This window comes from Choloepus didactylus, chromosome 19 (genome assembly GCF_015220235.1).
Source record: "Choloepus didactylus isolate mChoDid1 chromosome 19, mChoDid1.pri, whole genome shotgun sequence".
NCBI lineage: Eukaryota > Metazoa > Chordata > Mammalia > Pilosa > Megalonychidae > Choloepus > Choloepus didactylus.
In genome coordinates, this window is record NC_051325.1 from 26,771,570 (window position 1) to 26,787,845 (window position 16,276).

At 39.1% G+C, this 16,276-nt stretch overlaps 1 protein-coding gene across 1 annotated transcript in view; it reads left to right on the plus strand.

The window, feature by feature from the left end:
* Window positions 1-16,276, plus strand: part of HAO1 (hydroxyacid oxidase 1) — a 64,825-nt gene that overhangs the window by 32,442 nt on the left and 16,107 nt on the right. The window contains exon 4 of the mRNA XM_037810877.1: window positions 7,927-8,102. Within this exon, the coding sequence (XP_037666805.1) occupies window positions 7,927-8,102 (176 nt within the window). The remainder of the gene's footprint in view (window positions 1-7,926; window positions 8,103-16,276) is intronic.

Here is a 16,276-nt window from a genome sequence, read left to right on the forward strand (position 1 = left end):
TTCACATTATTTGTCTATTTTGATGATTTTATTTATTAGGTGGTCCAAAATTATTAGTTTCCCACTATGTAGACTTCTGATCAGAAACATTCTTCAATATTTCCCCTTGGCCGTTTGAAAAGGAATTTTCTATTCCTTTTCCTCCCCCTCCCTGCTTAACACTGCTATTACTACTACTACTAAATAATGCAGGTATCTATTTAGATGGGGGAGATGACACAGTTGTTAATTCTGGCTGGTAACTCTTTCTCCTTTAGTGCCTGGGCCACTGGGTGAGAAGCGGGAGGGTTGATTTGCTTTTCCCCTTTTACTTCGCTTCTGGGCTCTTGCCCAGATGACGTGAAGGACCGTGAGACAAAGGCCCTTTTCAGCTGTCGGTGTGCACAGGAGTGGCCGCAGCTCCGCAGCTTGTCACATCTCCTGCCTGAAGATGACTGAATAATGAGCAACACATCCAGGTTATGGGGAACACAGGAAACACGCCACAGCCGGGTTCACCCCGGCGCCCCAGAGTGCACACTGGTGGTGTTTGTCCTAGTGGGCCTTGGGGCGGGCCAGCACCTTCTGGTCAGCTCCTCAGCGGCCAATATCCAGCTCTCGAGGGCAGAACACACTAGTGGGAGGCCCAGGCTTCCGCCTGAGGCCCCATCCACCCCAAAAGCTCATCTGTTACAGCCTGATATGAAATCAGGTTTCTTTCCACAACTGACCTGACTCAGAGAAGGTGAAGCCTGGCTTTTCAGAAGTGAGGTTTGGCAGGCAAGGGAGGCAGGAAATCCAGAGGAGAATGAGTCTGAAAGCAGTGGCTCCTTCCAGACCTTGTTACTTCCCCTGCCTGGGTGGGGGGTGTGCGTGTGTGTGTGTGTGTACACCAGCAAGAGTTCATGAGTTTGATAGTCTCTGGTTGGTCTATGTGCAAAATACATGTACATGTGTACATTATAAATAGCACAGAGTTTCCTGAGACTGAGGGGGATTAAAGGGGACTATCATCTGCCCTTGGAAGAAGCACGGAGTGAAGCCAGTTCAACAGGCTGAATCCCGAGGCTCTGAAGCAGTGGCCTTTTTCTTCATCCATCCCTGACGGAGTAGGTTCCTTTACCCGACGTTAAGATTTGATTCTTCAGTGGAGCGCCAGGGGAGATTAAAGCGAAGATAAGTATTTTTCAATTGCTGACTAAAATCAACATAAATCATGATACCTACCCTCTCTCTGATTTTCCCAGTGACATGTTTTCCTGAGCCCTGAAATGATTTATTAATTGCAGTGGCCAGAGTAGATTGTGTTAAAACAGTCAGATCAAACAGTCATTCGTTCACTCCGGATCGCCATTGGCTTTCCATGTCTCTCACTACAAAAGGGGCCCACAAGGCTTTACCTGAGCAGGCCCCCATTGCTTCTCTGACTTCATCACCTCGCACTCCCCTCTCACTCACTCTTCCCCAGCCACTCTGGCTTCCTGGCTCTTCTTTCAGCATGGTGGGCCCACTTGCACCTTCGAGTCTTGGCAAGGGCTGTTCCCTCTGCTTGTATCATTCTTTCTCCAAATCAAGCGTGGCTAACTTCCTCCCTGGCTTTAAGTCTTGGCATTCGGATTGGCTCTACATGTCTCTAAATTGGGAAACCAAACTAGAAATAGACAGTAGAGACCAGAATAGAGACAGATCCCCTGTGAGATGGGGTGGGGGTGGGAGTAGCAGAGGATAAGAGATGTCCATGAAGGAGGACTTGGTGCATGGCCTGTTAGTCTCTAAATATCTTTGATTAGGAAAACATTCACACTGATGATTGGGGCACAATAATGGCCTCTTAAAGATGCCCATGTTCTCAGCCCTTAACCTGTGACTGTTACCTTATTTGGCAAAATAGATTTTGCAGATGTGATAAAGTTAAGGATACTGATATGGGGAGATTATCCTGGATTATCTGGGTGGGCTGAATGCAGTCACAAGGATCTTTATAAGAGGGAGGCAGGAGAGTCAGAGTCAGAGGAGATAGACGAGGGAAGCACAGGTCAGAGTGATGGGGCTAGGAGCCAAGGGATGTGGCAGCCTCTAGAAGCAGGAACAGGTTCCCTGGCACCTCCAAAAGGAACACAGCTCTGTGGACACCTTGAGTTTAGTCCAGTGAGACCCATTTTGGACTCTGCCCTACAGAACAGTAAGAAAATAAGTCCACATTGTTTTAAGCCACTAAATTTGGTAATTTGTTACATATGGCAGCAATAGAAAACTCATACAATAACACTTTCTCAGCTATCTTCCTCCTCAAGGTAGCTTCTCCCTGAGACCAACACTGATTACTATAGTTATAATTTCAAATTACTTCTAATAGGCTCCATAATTTACTTATTGATTATTGTTATTATTTAATTTCTTTGCTCCCTTGCTATGTGGGTAGAGATTTTTTACTGTTTTATTCACTGGTAGATCTCCAAACCTAAAACAGTGGCACGTAGTTGGTCCTCAAAGAGTAATTGTTTAATCAAGAAATAATAATTTACTAGAACATATGAGCTTTATCCAATGCAATGTGCCTATTAAGAAGTAGAACAAGGATTTGAACACAAACTTAAAATCCATGCCCTGAACCTTTCTTTTTTTTTTTTTTTTTGTAGGTGTTTCACCAATATTTCTTTTTTTTATCTTCATTTTATTGAGATATATTCACATACCACGCAGTCATACAAAACAAATCGTACTTTCGATTGTTCACAGTACCATTACATAGTTGTACATTCATCACCTAAATCAATCCCTGACACCTTCATTAGCACACACACAAAAATAACAAGAATAATAATTAGAGTGAAAAAGAGCAATTGAAGTAAAAAAGAACACTGGGTACCTTTGTCTGTTTGTTTCCTTCCCCTATTTTTCTACTCATCCATCCATAAACTAGACAAAGTGGAGTGTGGTCCTTGTGGCTTTCCCAATCCCATTGTCACCCCTCATAAGCTACATTTTTATACAACTGTCTTTGAGATTCATGGGTTCTGGGTTGTAGTTTGATAGTTTCAGGTATCCACCACCAGCTACCCCAATTCTTTAGAACCTAAAAAGGGTTGTCTAAAGTGTGCGTAAGAGTGCCCACCAGAGTGACCTCTCGGCTCCTTTTGGAATCTCTCTGCCACTGAAGCTTATTTCATTTCCTTTCACATCCCCCTTTTGGTCAAGAAGATGTTCTCCGTCCCATGATGCCGGGTCTACATTCCTCCCCGGGAGTCATATTCCACGTTGCCAGGGAGATTCACTCCCCTGGGTGTCTGATCCCATGTAGGGGGGAGGGCAGTGATTTCACCTTTCAAGTTGGCTTAGCCAGAGAGAGAGGGCCACATCTAAGCAACAAAGAGGCATTCGGGAGGAGGCTCTTAGGCACAACCATAGGGAGGCCTAGCCTCTCCTTTGCAGCAACCATCTTCCCAAGGGTAAAACTTATGGTAGAGGGCTCAACCCATCAAACCACCAGTCCCCTATGTCTGTGGTCATGTTAGCAACCATGGAGGTGGGGTAGGCCAATACCCCTGCATTCTCCACAGGCTCCTCAAGGGGGCACTACATCTTTTTTTTTTCCTTGTTTTTCTTTTTTTTTTTTTAACTTTCCCTTCTTTTTTAAATCAACTGTATGAAAAAAAAGTTAAAAAGAAAACAAACATACAATAAAAGAACATTTCAAAGAGACCATAACAAGGGAGTAAGAAAAAGACAACTAACCTAAGATAACTGCTTAACTTCCAACATGTTCCTACTTTACCCCAAGAAAGTTACCTAATATAGCAACATTTCTGTGAACTTGTTCCTACTATATCCATCAGAAATTAACAGACCATAGTCATTCCTGGGCATCCCCAGAACGTTAAATAGCTTATCTGTTCTTCTTGGATTATTGTTCCCCCTTCCTTAATTGCTCTCTATTGCTAGTTCCCCTACATTCTACATTATAAACCATTTGTTTTACATTTTTCAAAGTTCACATTAGTGGTAGCATATAATATTTCTCTTTTTGTGCCTGGCTTATTTCGCTCAGCATTATGTCTTCAAGGTTTATCCATGTTGTCATATGTTTCACGAGATAGTTCCTTCTTACTGCCGCGTAGTATTCCATTGTATGTATATACCACATTTTATTTATCCACTCATCTGTTGAAGGACATTTGGGTTGTTTCCATCTCTTGGCAATTGTGAATAATGCTGCTATGAACATTGGCGTGCAGATATCTGTTCGTGTCACTGCTCTCCGACCTTCCGGGTATATACCGAGAAGTGCAATCGCTGGATCGAATGGTAACTCTATATCTAGTTTTCTAAGGAACTGCCAGACTGACTTCCAGAGTGGCTGAACCATTATACAGTCCCACCAACAATGAATAAGAGTTCCAATTTCTCCACATCCCCTCCAGCATTTGTAGTTTCCTGTTTGTTTAATGGCAGCCATTCTAACCGGTGTGAGATGGTATCTCATTGTGGTCTTAATTTGCATCTCTCTAATAGCTAGTGAAGCTGAACATTTTTTCATGTGTTTCTTGGCCATTTGTATTTCCTCTTCAGAGAACTGTCTTTTCATATCTTTTGCCCATTTTATAATTGGGCTGTCTGTACTATTGTCATTGAGTTGTAGGATTTCTTTATATATGCAAGATATCAGTCTTTTCCTGAACCTTTCTTTAAGCTGCCAGGCCCCATTGAGGAAGCAATTACCAGGGCTAGGTTATCAATATATGTGTTTTCTAACCAAAGGATCAAAGGCTGGTGGCCCGTGTGCCTATTCTCATATGTTTTACGAATCTCTGTTTCAACCTCTCTCATATTGTGTTGATATTCTGGGCTCTAGTGGTTACTTATTCTATTTTTTGATTTCCCATTATAGAGACTTGCAGCTTTATCTTTAATGCCATGTTATAAATAATTTTAATAAATAATATTACATATTACTCAATATCTAATACCCATTCTTCTTAGTTTTACTATTGGTTATTATTAATGTTTAATGTTTTTTAATAGTCATTACAATTTTTATAATGCTAACACTGAAAGCTAAAATAATTTCTATATTAGATTAAAATATATATTTGAGATCTGTTCAAGGTATGATGAGTACTTTACAAAGAAGAACTTCTCTCCCTTGCTTTTGGGTCATTAAACGGATCAGGATTCAGAGAAGTACGCCCTAGGTAATCGTGTGTTTTTTTTTTTTGATGTTGCCCTTTTCCTTCCTTACGAAATGGAATATTTTGGTTATCAGAAGCTGCTTTAAGTGTTTTTCATGTACATGTCATAATCCAAATAAAAATGGCATTCATGGAAGTGTCTTTCAGAGCCATTGGTAAAACACTCCATCGTGGGCCTCTGTCAAGATATCTGAAAACTTTTTCTTGGCTTCTGGCTTTGAACAAAGTTTTAGAGTAACAACAAGGCTTCATTGTGCACTAAAATTTCTGTAAGGCAACATTCATTCAAGTGTTGATCTGCATTTCACCGTCCAAGAATAACAACAGTTATTTATATAATTTTATTCATGTTTCTGTTTTTTCCTATCCGTTTCACCCTTTCACCCAGCCCTGCTGAAACACTGTAGCTTGTTTGGTATGGGGGCGGGGGTGCTTTGCAGTGTATATACACACACAGATGGTTTTCTTCTCTTTTTTTCCCCTGGTCTTGCTGTGGAACAGACTGGAAACTTTTCTTAACAATATTCTTTAAAAGTTAGAATTTCACATCATTTTGAAGTAATGGAATAGGTCTCCATTAAAAAAGCATGTTTTTGACCAGAATGCTAATTTAATTCAATTCAAATAGAGTGACCACAGAAGACCAAGATCTGTGATAAAATGCACAACCCTAAGTGGTTTGATAAAAAGAAGTGCCCAAGCATTTCAGCTAAAATCTCTATCAAAATCCAACAAATAGATGGATATCCACATGACTCTCAGAAGAACTGGAATTTTCTATGGTCTTTAATGGCTATTTGAATACATGAAACCATAAGGCTAACTGTTCAATGCCTTTTGAGAAAACTTTGCCAATGGCTGGAATGGCATTAGGTGGGATATGAATGTTCATGTCCTTGTGATAATACATGACAGCCAGCTATTTTAGCTGAAAGTCCACTAAAATGTAGAAAGCATTTAGCTTAGCTTTGCATTAAAGAAAGTCTTATAGTTTTTTTTTTTAAAAAAAAAAACCTCAAAATTTGTGTGCCTGTATCCACTTAAGTTTATGCAACATTTTGCTAGTCATGGTTCCAAGCTCTTTTCTATGTTTAGTGGCATAGCTAGTGGGAGGGGAAGAAAGAGCTAAGATTAAGCCCAGAAATGCATAATATAGCTATAGAGTTACTCAAAAAGGAGACTGACTAGCGGTAAATTAAAATGTTCAGAAGAGCCACTGTCATCATTTGAATACATTGCATCAGAGAAATGAAGCTTGCAACTAGAATTGCAGCTGTAGGCAGCTAAGTCACCCGTCTGCTGGCATTGTGCATCCAGAGGACCAGTTAGTGGTCAGAAGTGCACGTGGCAAAGATTAGCCCCTCTTTTGAAGAACTGCCCAGGTCTAGATATCATGGTATTGGAGCAAGAAAAAGATTTCAGGCACAGGATGAGCCAGTAATCGATTCTTAGAGGTAAGTCAGAGAATATTGGTCTATGCTGAGTTAACAAAATTAGACATTGGGAAGGCAGCAACTCAGAGGGGTTGTGTCTCAGTTTTGGTTCCTCTAGAAGCAGTGATTTAAGTGCAAATGGTTCGTTTGAGAAATCAAGGGAATACTGGTGGAGGAGTGAAGAAGTGGGCCAAGGGAGGAAAAGCAGTGACCAAAAGGTATTTTATCAAGATAGTGACAACTGTGGACAACTGAAGCTTAACCTTGGAAATTGTGGGAGCTCATGTAGAACACCTGAGAGTCTCCTAGAGGGTGAGAGAGCTGGGGTATTTACACACCAACATCCCTGACACTTCTAACCTGCTGCATGGGTGGCAAATCAGGTTCCAGCAGCAAAAGAAAGACACAGGCAAATAAATGAAGGTGCTGACAGTTGGAAAGTTCATGCCCTGGTCAGCATTGTCCAAAACATTAAGCGATTTTCAGGGAGTAGATCAAGAGCCTCAGAGAGAAAAACAAAATGAAGAAGGGAAGGCAGGAACTGAGAACTCCTTTGCTGGGAAACTGTCCTCCCCACTCAACCCCACCTCTCCCCATAATAAGCAGGCCAGGAACAAGTCTAGAGTATGGCAATGGTCATACTGCTGTTCCAAACTCTTCTAGAATTTTCCACAAGGGCAATAGAAGATGTCCTTGAGTAAGATGTAATAGCCAGTATGCAAGTGAGATCTGAACAAAGGGAAGGAGATCAGGAGTCAGGAATCCCAGGCTGGAGCCCCAGGGCCAACATTTGCTACTTTTATACTTGGGGGGCCTCTCTTTCTGCACTTCTGTTTTATTTTCTGTGTAAAAGTATCAATCTTACTTCCCGAAAGCTTATTAAAGAAAACATTGTGATAATATGGTATATGAAAGCCCTTTGCAAATTGTAAAGCACCATGCAAATGTTCATCATTATGATTAATTTCCACCTCCAGCTTAAAATAGCATCAAGTCTACTGTCTACAACCATAAACTGGCTTTAAAAGGAAGAGATATTTGAACCAGGCCACATATTTTTCCTTTAAACTGATTTGTTTGTATAAACAGAGACTAGGATGTAAAATAAACTTTAGTGACCAATTAAGTCCACTAGATTGTCACATTTCGCCTGGAGTCCTACATCAAAACATAGAAAATATTCATACAACCTACCTATAGATGGTAGAGGAATGAACAGCCAATTTATTTAAAAAGGGCAATTTTTCATTTTTCCTTGAATGAATGATTGTAAAGATAGATTTAACCTTGAGAAGTTTCTCATTTTATATATCTCTTTATTTCAGAATGAAAAATTTTGAGACCAATGATTTAGCATTTTCTCCTAAAGAAAATTTTGGAGACAACAGTGGACTTGCTGCATATGTGGCCAAAGCAATAGACCCCTCTATCAGCTGGGAGGATATTAAATGGCTGAGGGGACTGACAACTCTGCCGATTGTTGCAAAAGGCATTTTGAGAGGTTTGTTTATTTCTATACTTGAGTCCATACTGATTTTACGATCCTATGTAGATATGGTCATGATATTTTTAAGGGAAAAGAATTAATCAGGAAAAATTAACATGGAAATCAAGAGAGACATTCCGTCTCTCAATTCTTTCTTTCAATATTAGTCAGTGAGTATCTCCTCATTCTTGGGTAATATTCTGAAAAATAACTGTACTCTCATGAAGTAAGAAGTTACCATTTCAAAGTATTGGGATACTGGGATACTATTGTTCTGTTTTTTGGAGCTGTCACTGTATCATGGAGGTAGACAAGAACTTGGTAAAATGTCTTAAATTCATTGGTTTGGTTGAAAGCTGAAACAGTTGCTCTCAGACAAAAGAGAAGCCCTAAGGATGGAGTTATGATAGCTAGACCTGCTTTCAGAGCCCTTTCTTTTTTTCTCTTTTTTGCTCTTTGCTGCCTCCAAGAAGCAATGGCTAAGACTAATTTTTGAGTGTGGTGAATCCTATATCACCATACTCATGGCTGACTATGACACTAAAATCCTCACGTATCAAGTCTAGAGTATTTATTAGGGAGCTTGATGACTTCCCCAGCATCCACATGTATTCAAATCCCGCAGGGAGGAACCACTGACTAGGATAATTTTGGAGTGTAAATTTGTCCACCCAGAAAAATGTTTCTGGCCTTTGAACCTTTTTTTTTTTTGGAATGGTTATATGGCCAAAATCATATATTTTTTTTTTCAGTGAACAATTTAAGTGACTTTTGGAAGAGAAATTCTATTAACTTATCTTTGAGTCTCACAAGGACTTAGAATCAAAACATTTTCTTAGGTTTTACTTGAATGTGTGTGAGACACATGGCCCTGTTTATGACGTACTCAGCATGTTACCTACTTTATTTAAACATATGGTTGCAGAAATGAAGCTCATAGAAGTGAGATAATGGGTTCAATGCAGCTTTGAGTTGTGGAGATAAATTTGAATCCAGATATGTCATAATATGTGCTTTTTAAAAACATTGTTACATTATTTCCTTCTGATCATTTTCCTAGTTCACAAATTCTGTGGATTGTATTTCAATAAGTATATCCTGGTGTTAAACAACTATTTCGCTTACCTCACTTACATCCATATTATCATTGTGATTGTTAGTACTACTTACTAGAGCCAAACTCAACTCTAGGCACCAAAGAGCATTAACCTGAAAGTTCTGTCCCATTCATTCACCCATCCATTTACTCATTTGTTCAGTTATTCACTCACTCACTCATTCTTTCCATAAACATCTATCATGCTTACAATAGTTTGGCTTCTAGAGGTAAATTATGTAATTATCTCACCTAGGAACACCAACCCCACCAACATCACCACCACCACTACCACCACTACAGCCATGACCATGACCATCACCATCACCATCATACCACCACTATCACGACCATCTATGTTTTCTTTTCATCCAAATGGATCCTCTGACTTGTTTCTACACATCTTTATAATGTCTCACACACAGTAAGTAGCTCAAATATTTATAGAGTAAAATCCCTCAGTTAAAACTATATGGATCTATATAATTAGAGAGAGCTCAAGAGCAAGAACAAGAGAGTTGAGGCACTTGGCATTTGAAAGGAAATAGCTCATTTATTCATGTACAGTTTACATTGTCAGATTTCCTGTAACTATTTGTTTCCTTTATTTAACAAACAAGAATCATCTCTATAACAACAACTGCATTATGTTAACACACATGCTCAATCGGGTATGGGTGGGGGTGGTGGGGACACCCAGTTCTTAACATTTTACAGATCTCCATCCAGAGTCTCATGGATTGACTGAGAGTCTCCCATTATCTTTCTTTTTCTTTTTTACAAGAAATATGTGGGTTGTGTTTGCAGAAACAGGAAATCATAGGCAAGTGGTAAGATCTAGGTGGAACATTTTAATTAATGCAAATCGGAATGCAAGATGTAATCTCTTATTGTAGTTAAACTCTGCCCTTGACAACTTCAACCTAGACTCCAAACATATATGTGAGGCAGGATTTGGTCTTTGATAGAATTCACACTAACAAACAAAGCTATACTTATGAGGAAAGGCATAATTTTTTAGTCTAAGATGCCTCACTTCTATTGTGGATTTTGTTTCTGAGAAACTGTTCACTAAGTAGCTCTTTTTAACATTTAAGTTTACTTGAGACACTCTCAAAGAATATTCACTCATTGTTCCTAGATTTTGTTCTAAACTGCTGCCGTGTACCTAGGTTTAGTTACTTAGCTCTTGTAAGTCAGAACAGAGTCCTGGGTCAAAAGCTCCAATTGCTTGAGGGGTAAATCTGGAGCACTTACATTTCACTTTGGTATTTTAAATTAAATATGGAAATAATGTATTAATCACATAGCAAAAGTGCTATTGTATCTGTGAATTTACCACCATATTAACTGATAAATTAATATGGAATACCAACCAGTAAATTCTAAGGATTAATGAAAATATCATAGACTAATGAATATTTTGATGTCAGAACATGTTTGATCCCTCAAGGAAAATGTGCTTTTCTCACTGGGTTAAAATAAAATGGAAAACCATGAAGAAGATTTCCTAAGCAGCTAACGAAAGGGACTTATACTTGGTCAGAAAGTATTCTTATTTTCTTTGTTTCTTCAGATACTTACGATCCTATGCTCTGAGCAAATCATTCTGTCATTTTTCCCTACATTTCCATGAAAGAACATGGAAAACCACTAGAAATGGTGGAATATAAACTGTTACTTAAGAAGGATTTACTTCAAATGGGAGGCCCTCTATAATTCTAAGTTTGACTCTGATGAAACCTTATTGTTATAAACAGAGCTCAGATTTGCCAAAAGCATCCAACAAGCTAATCCAATTGTCTTCCTACACCCACTCATCTGTTAGTTTTTACTCCCCACACCATCAGATGGAAATGATAATAGTTAACATTTATCTGAGTGCTTACCATATGACAGACATTTTCTAAACACCCATTCAACTCATTTAATTCATAGACCAGTTTTCTATGGATTATCATCTCCATTTTATGATTTAGGAAACTGAAACACAGAGAAGTTAAGTTACTTGCCATTTACATAGCAAAGAAGTAGCAGGAGTGGGATTCAAATCTAAGTGGTCTGACTCCTGAGTCCAAGCAGTTAGTTACTTCTTTATACTGTACAGGATCCTTCACTGATAATATTGAAGTTCTCAAACCACAGGCAATGGTGGCAGGCATCTGACCACGTGAGGACTGAACACATCCTCAAACATGGGCTTAATAAATAAATAGTTCATATTTTGTTATTAATTTTGACTTGAAGTTTGGTATCATGTCCAGAACTAGGTAACCAGGAATAACCAAACCAATGCAGAATATAATATTTACAATGCTTTTAGGGTCATTATGGCAACATCCAGAAATCTAAAAATCTATCATAGTACATCTCTTTATTACAATAAGTAGGATCATGCAAATATTGAAGCAGAGCTGTTCAATATGGTGGCCACTATCCCCATGTGATTATTTAAGTTAAGTAAAATTAAACAAAAAAATTAAAAAAAAAATTCCAGTTCCTTAGTCACTTTGGCCATCTTTCAAGAAGCTAGTGGCTATTATATGGAATTCATACAGATCTAGAACCTTTCTCTCGTCACAGAAAGTTCTATTGGACAGCTGTGCATTTAAGGACTTATCTTTAAAGAAGAATTTCCAAATATGTTTTAAATGATAGTGTATGGAGCTTCTGGTTCAAAATGCTGGACTGAGTATATATGTTTGTTCCCTCTTAGCAAACCCAGGTCCTCACTGCAATGAAAGAACAGAAATCCAAAAATATGTAAGCTGATGGCAGCAAGGCAGGGGGAAATGAGTTGCACTAATAGCAGTGAAAATTTCAAGAAATTTCTGAAAGAAACAAAATGTAAGAGAACACATTGATAGAAGGAAAATGTGCAGAAAATCGTACCCCAAAATATGTTCTGAGGGAACTTTACAGGAGGCAGGAGCAAATTATAAAATAGAATCCCTGAGAGGTTCTAGGTGTAGAGCCTACAAGTGTGACAGTGGTAGGGAATGAAAAATGGAAACTGAAAACAAGGAGAATAATTGAAGATCTATGTGTGAAGCTATTGCAGCAGCCAGAATCCTAACTCCCTTCTTCACCTCATGTGCAACAATGGGCAGCCTGGCATTTGCCTTTCAGTAAGGAAGTAGACTGAGCCTCTTCAAAGAAATAAAGAGATGGTTGGGGAAACCAATAGCTGCTAGTTGGCATTTACCGTATGACATGATGCTGTCCTCATTTTGGCATTTGGGAAGCTCATAGTCCAGAGTTCTCTCAGTTGACATTCCCTGCCTTTTATCTCATGGAGCTCCAAGACAGAATTTCTTCTTGTGGCAAAAATTAATTGGGAATAGATGTCAATTTTCAAAATAGCCCCCCAAACCTGCATTGGCTCCTGAATCTTTCTCCTTGAATATAAAAGGAAAATTTAGCACCACAAGCCCTACCAGGAGCACCAAAATATAAAGGACCAAGACTGATCTACAGAAAAGCTGACCCCAGAAAAAACAGATAAAGCAAGCAAACAAAAAAGAACTTAAAAAATTCCAAATGAAAGACTCAGAGAAGTTGAAAATGTTATTCCTACATAAGAAAATATGCCATGAAAAGAAAATCAGATTCCATAAAAGAGCTCCCAAGGATTAAAAACATGATTTCTGAAATTAAAAATAAAATGGTCAAATGATTGAACAATAGAAGCAATGACATTTTACAAAATGTAAAAACAACAACAAAAATATGAAAAGAAAGAAAATATGATTAAATTGTACTTTAAAAGGTACAATATCTAACTGGTAGGAATTTCAGAAAGCAAAACCAAAGAAAGAGGCAGGAAGGAGATTTTTTAAAGGCAACCAATGTCCAAACACTGAAAACATACATATTAGATTGAGGAAACAAACCAAAAGTTATCACATCACTTGAAATTTCAGAATTGTATATAAAGACAGAAAACAAACAAAAATGGGTTACTTATAAAAGAAAAAGAATCAAACTGGCATCAGTTTTTTTATCAGTAACAGTGGGTACTAGAAGACAATGGAGTAATAGTTTTAAGATTCTGAGGAAGAATGATTTTTCAACCTATAACGTTGCACCCAATCCAACTATCATTCAAATCCAAGAACAGATATTCAAGTGATCTGTAAGTTTACCTCCCATGAATCCTTTTTTAGGAAGGAGAAAAGGAATGTGCTACAAACAAATTAGAACATAAACCAAAGAGGAGCATGAACCAGGCAACAGTGTATTCAACAAAGTGAAGGTAAAGAGAAATCTCAAGATGGAGATAGACAGTTGTCCTTGAGCATAACCACAGCTAGATAGAGAAGGGAAGTAGAGGGCCCCAGGAGCTTGTCTCCAGGGGTAAAATAAAGTGATTTACATAGGTTAGATAGAATAACTGAATGGTTGTAAAAACTTGTGGATATTCTAAAGTCTCATAATAAAAAGAAGAAAAAAACTTCAAAAGGCAGAATGTTCAGGAAAAGAAATCTGCATAATACAATGTGTATGGTCCAAATATGAAACAATACTAAAATGTATAATACTAAGCAATTAATTAAGGTAAAAGTGGGTGGGAGAAAGTTCAATCTTGAGGCTAGGGTCTTTCTTCTGAGTGCCTCAGAAGTTACCAGATGTAATGCATGCTTGGATTAAAACAGAGAGGCAAGACAATCTCATAGAGACATCACATTTTATATTTAATAAAAAATGCATACGGGGAGAAAAAAAGCCACAGGGAACAAGAAGCTGAACATCGACAGGATGCAGAAGAGAAGGGAGAATTTCCATCTCTACCTCAGCCAGCTTCTCCTGGGACTTAACTGGAGACCTTCATTGGAGTTCCCAGCTTGTGGCCTGCCTCACAGAATTCAGACTTGCCCATCCCCACCATTACATGAGCTAATTCCTATTTTAAAAATCTCATAATATTTGCATAATTTATACACAAATCTATGTCAGTTCTGGTTCCCTAGAGAACCATAATACAATTACTGTATAGACAATATGATTGTTTCAACAAAAGCAAACTTTCAATCTTAAGCCCCAGTTACTGCTATTTATCAGGCAACTTTTCTCTCATAAGTTCAGATTAGTAGATCATCAACATGGCAACATAAACAGCTACTGAAAACTTCTCTCCAGAGATTCAACAAAGAAAAGGGGAATTCTGAATTGTTTGAAATTCTGGAGGAGGATATAGACTGGAGAAGGATCCTGCAAATGCCAAATTGAAGAAAGAGAAGAAACATTAGGTAGGAATCTTCCATCCTGGACCAGCAAGCCTCTCCCCTCCCCCTCACTCAGTCTCAGTGTGGGAAAGGCACAGAATCAGCAGACAGGACCCCTGCCACCAGGGACACATCTGTAAATCTCTCATAACAGTGAAACATACCACCATGTTTGAAGTCCTGGGAGGACACAGGAGGACATTTCAAGGCCCAGGTCACTGAGGGACAAAGAGGCTGAGAAAACATGGACAGAGACTGTGTTTCCAGCCCTGGGTTTGAAAGCCCTTCCCCCACTCTTGAGGGAACCAGCAGCCAGCAGCCATTTCCTTGACTTGGGGATGGCTGGAATACTGGGTCAGTGGAAGGAGTACTTTGCCACAGGTGGAGCCCCACACCAGCCAGATTTTTGCCAGCAAAGTGAGGGCACTGGAATCCTGCAGTTTCAGCTCACCTGTGTAGATGCAGCCTGTGCTGGGAGGCAAAGCAACCTCTGAGGCTGTTACCGAACAATGTCATCTGCTGGACAGTCTCGAAGGTGTAAGTGAATTGAAAAACTTTTAAAAAGATGCTGCAGACCCTTTCTTAGGACCACAAGAGCTGGTCTACATGCCCTATTCAGAAACCCGGCCCTATTTTGACTAAGAAATATGGAAGACCCAACTGTTAAAGCAGGGCTCTAAAGCAAACCCAGACCTTGCTGACCAGTGGAAAACAGCACCACTGGAAGCCAGCAGATTTGTATTGCCACACACAGTGAACTTGCTGGGATTCCCAGTGCCTACCTCCCACCCCTGTGGCAGGCCATGGTGGGCACCTGAATTTTGGGGAGAGAATGGGGGGGCACAGTCAATCTGACAACTGGCCAGTGAGTGAAACAAAGAAAAGATAGAGATCAAATACAACCAACAAGAAAACCCTAGGCAAAAGAGAGAAAACAACCTCCAGAATAAACTAATTAAGAAAATCAGATGCCTAGACAGCAAAAAATCTTGAGCCATACCAGGAAACATGAAGATATGGCCCAGTTAAAGGAACAGACTAACACCTCAACTGAGATTCATGAGTTGAAACATCTAATTAAAGATTTTCAAACAAATCTTCTAAATCAAATCAATGAGTTGAAAGAAAATGTGGCAAAAGAGATGAAGGATATAGAGAAGACACTGGGTGACCATAAGGAAGAATTAGTAAGCTTAAAAAAAAAACAAAAACAAATGGCAGTACTTATGGGTATGAAATGCACAACGGAAGAGACGAAAAACACAATGGAGACATACAACAGCAGACTTGGAGAAGCAGAAGAAAGGATTAGTGAACTGGAGGACAGAATATCTGCAATCCTACACACAAAAGAACAAATAGGGAAAAGAATGGAATAATATGAGCAGGGTCTCAGGGAGCTGAATGACAACATGAAGTGCATGGATATATGTGTTACAGGTATCCCAGAAAGAGAAGAGAAGAAAAAGGGGGCAGAAAGAATAATAGAGGAAAAATTAATGAAAATTTCCCAACTCTTATGAAAGACATAAAATTACAGGTCCAAGAAGCCCAGCATACCTCAAATATAATTGATCCAAATAGACCTACTCCAAAACACTTACTAATCAGATTGTCAAATGTCAAAGACAGAGAGAGATTTCTGAAAACAGCAAGAGAAAAGCAATTCATTACATACTAGGGAAGCCCAATAAGACTCAGTGCAGATCTCTCCACAGAAACTATGGAGGTGAGAAGGCAGTGGCATGATATATTCAAGATCCTGAAAGAGAAAACCAGCCAACCATGAATCCTATATCAAGCAAAACTGTCCTTCAAAAATGGGGAGAGTTTAAAATATTTTCAGATAAACAGAAACTGAGAGAGTT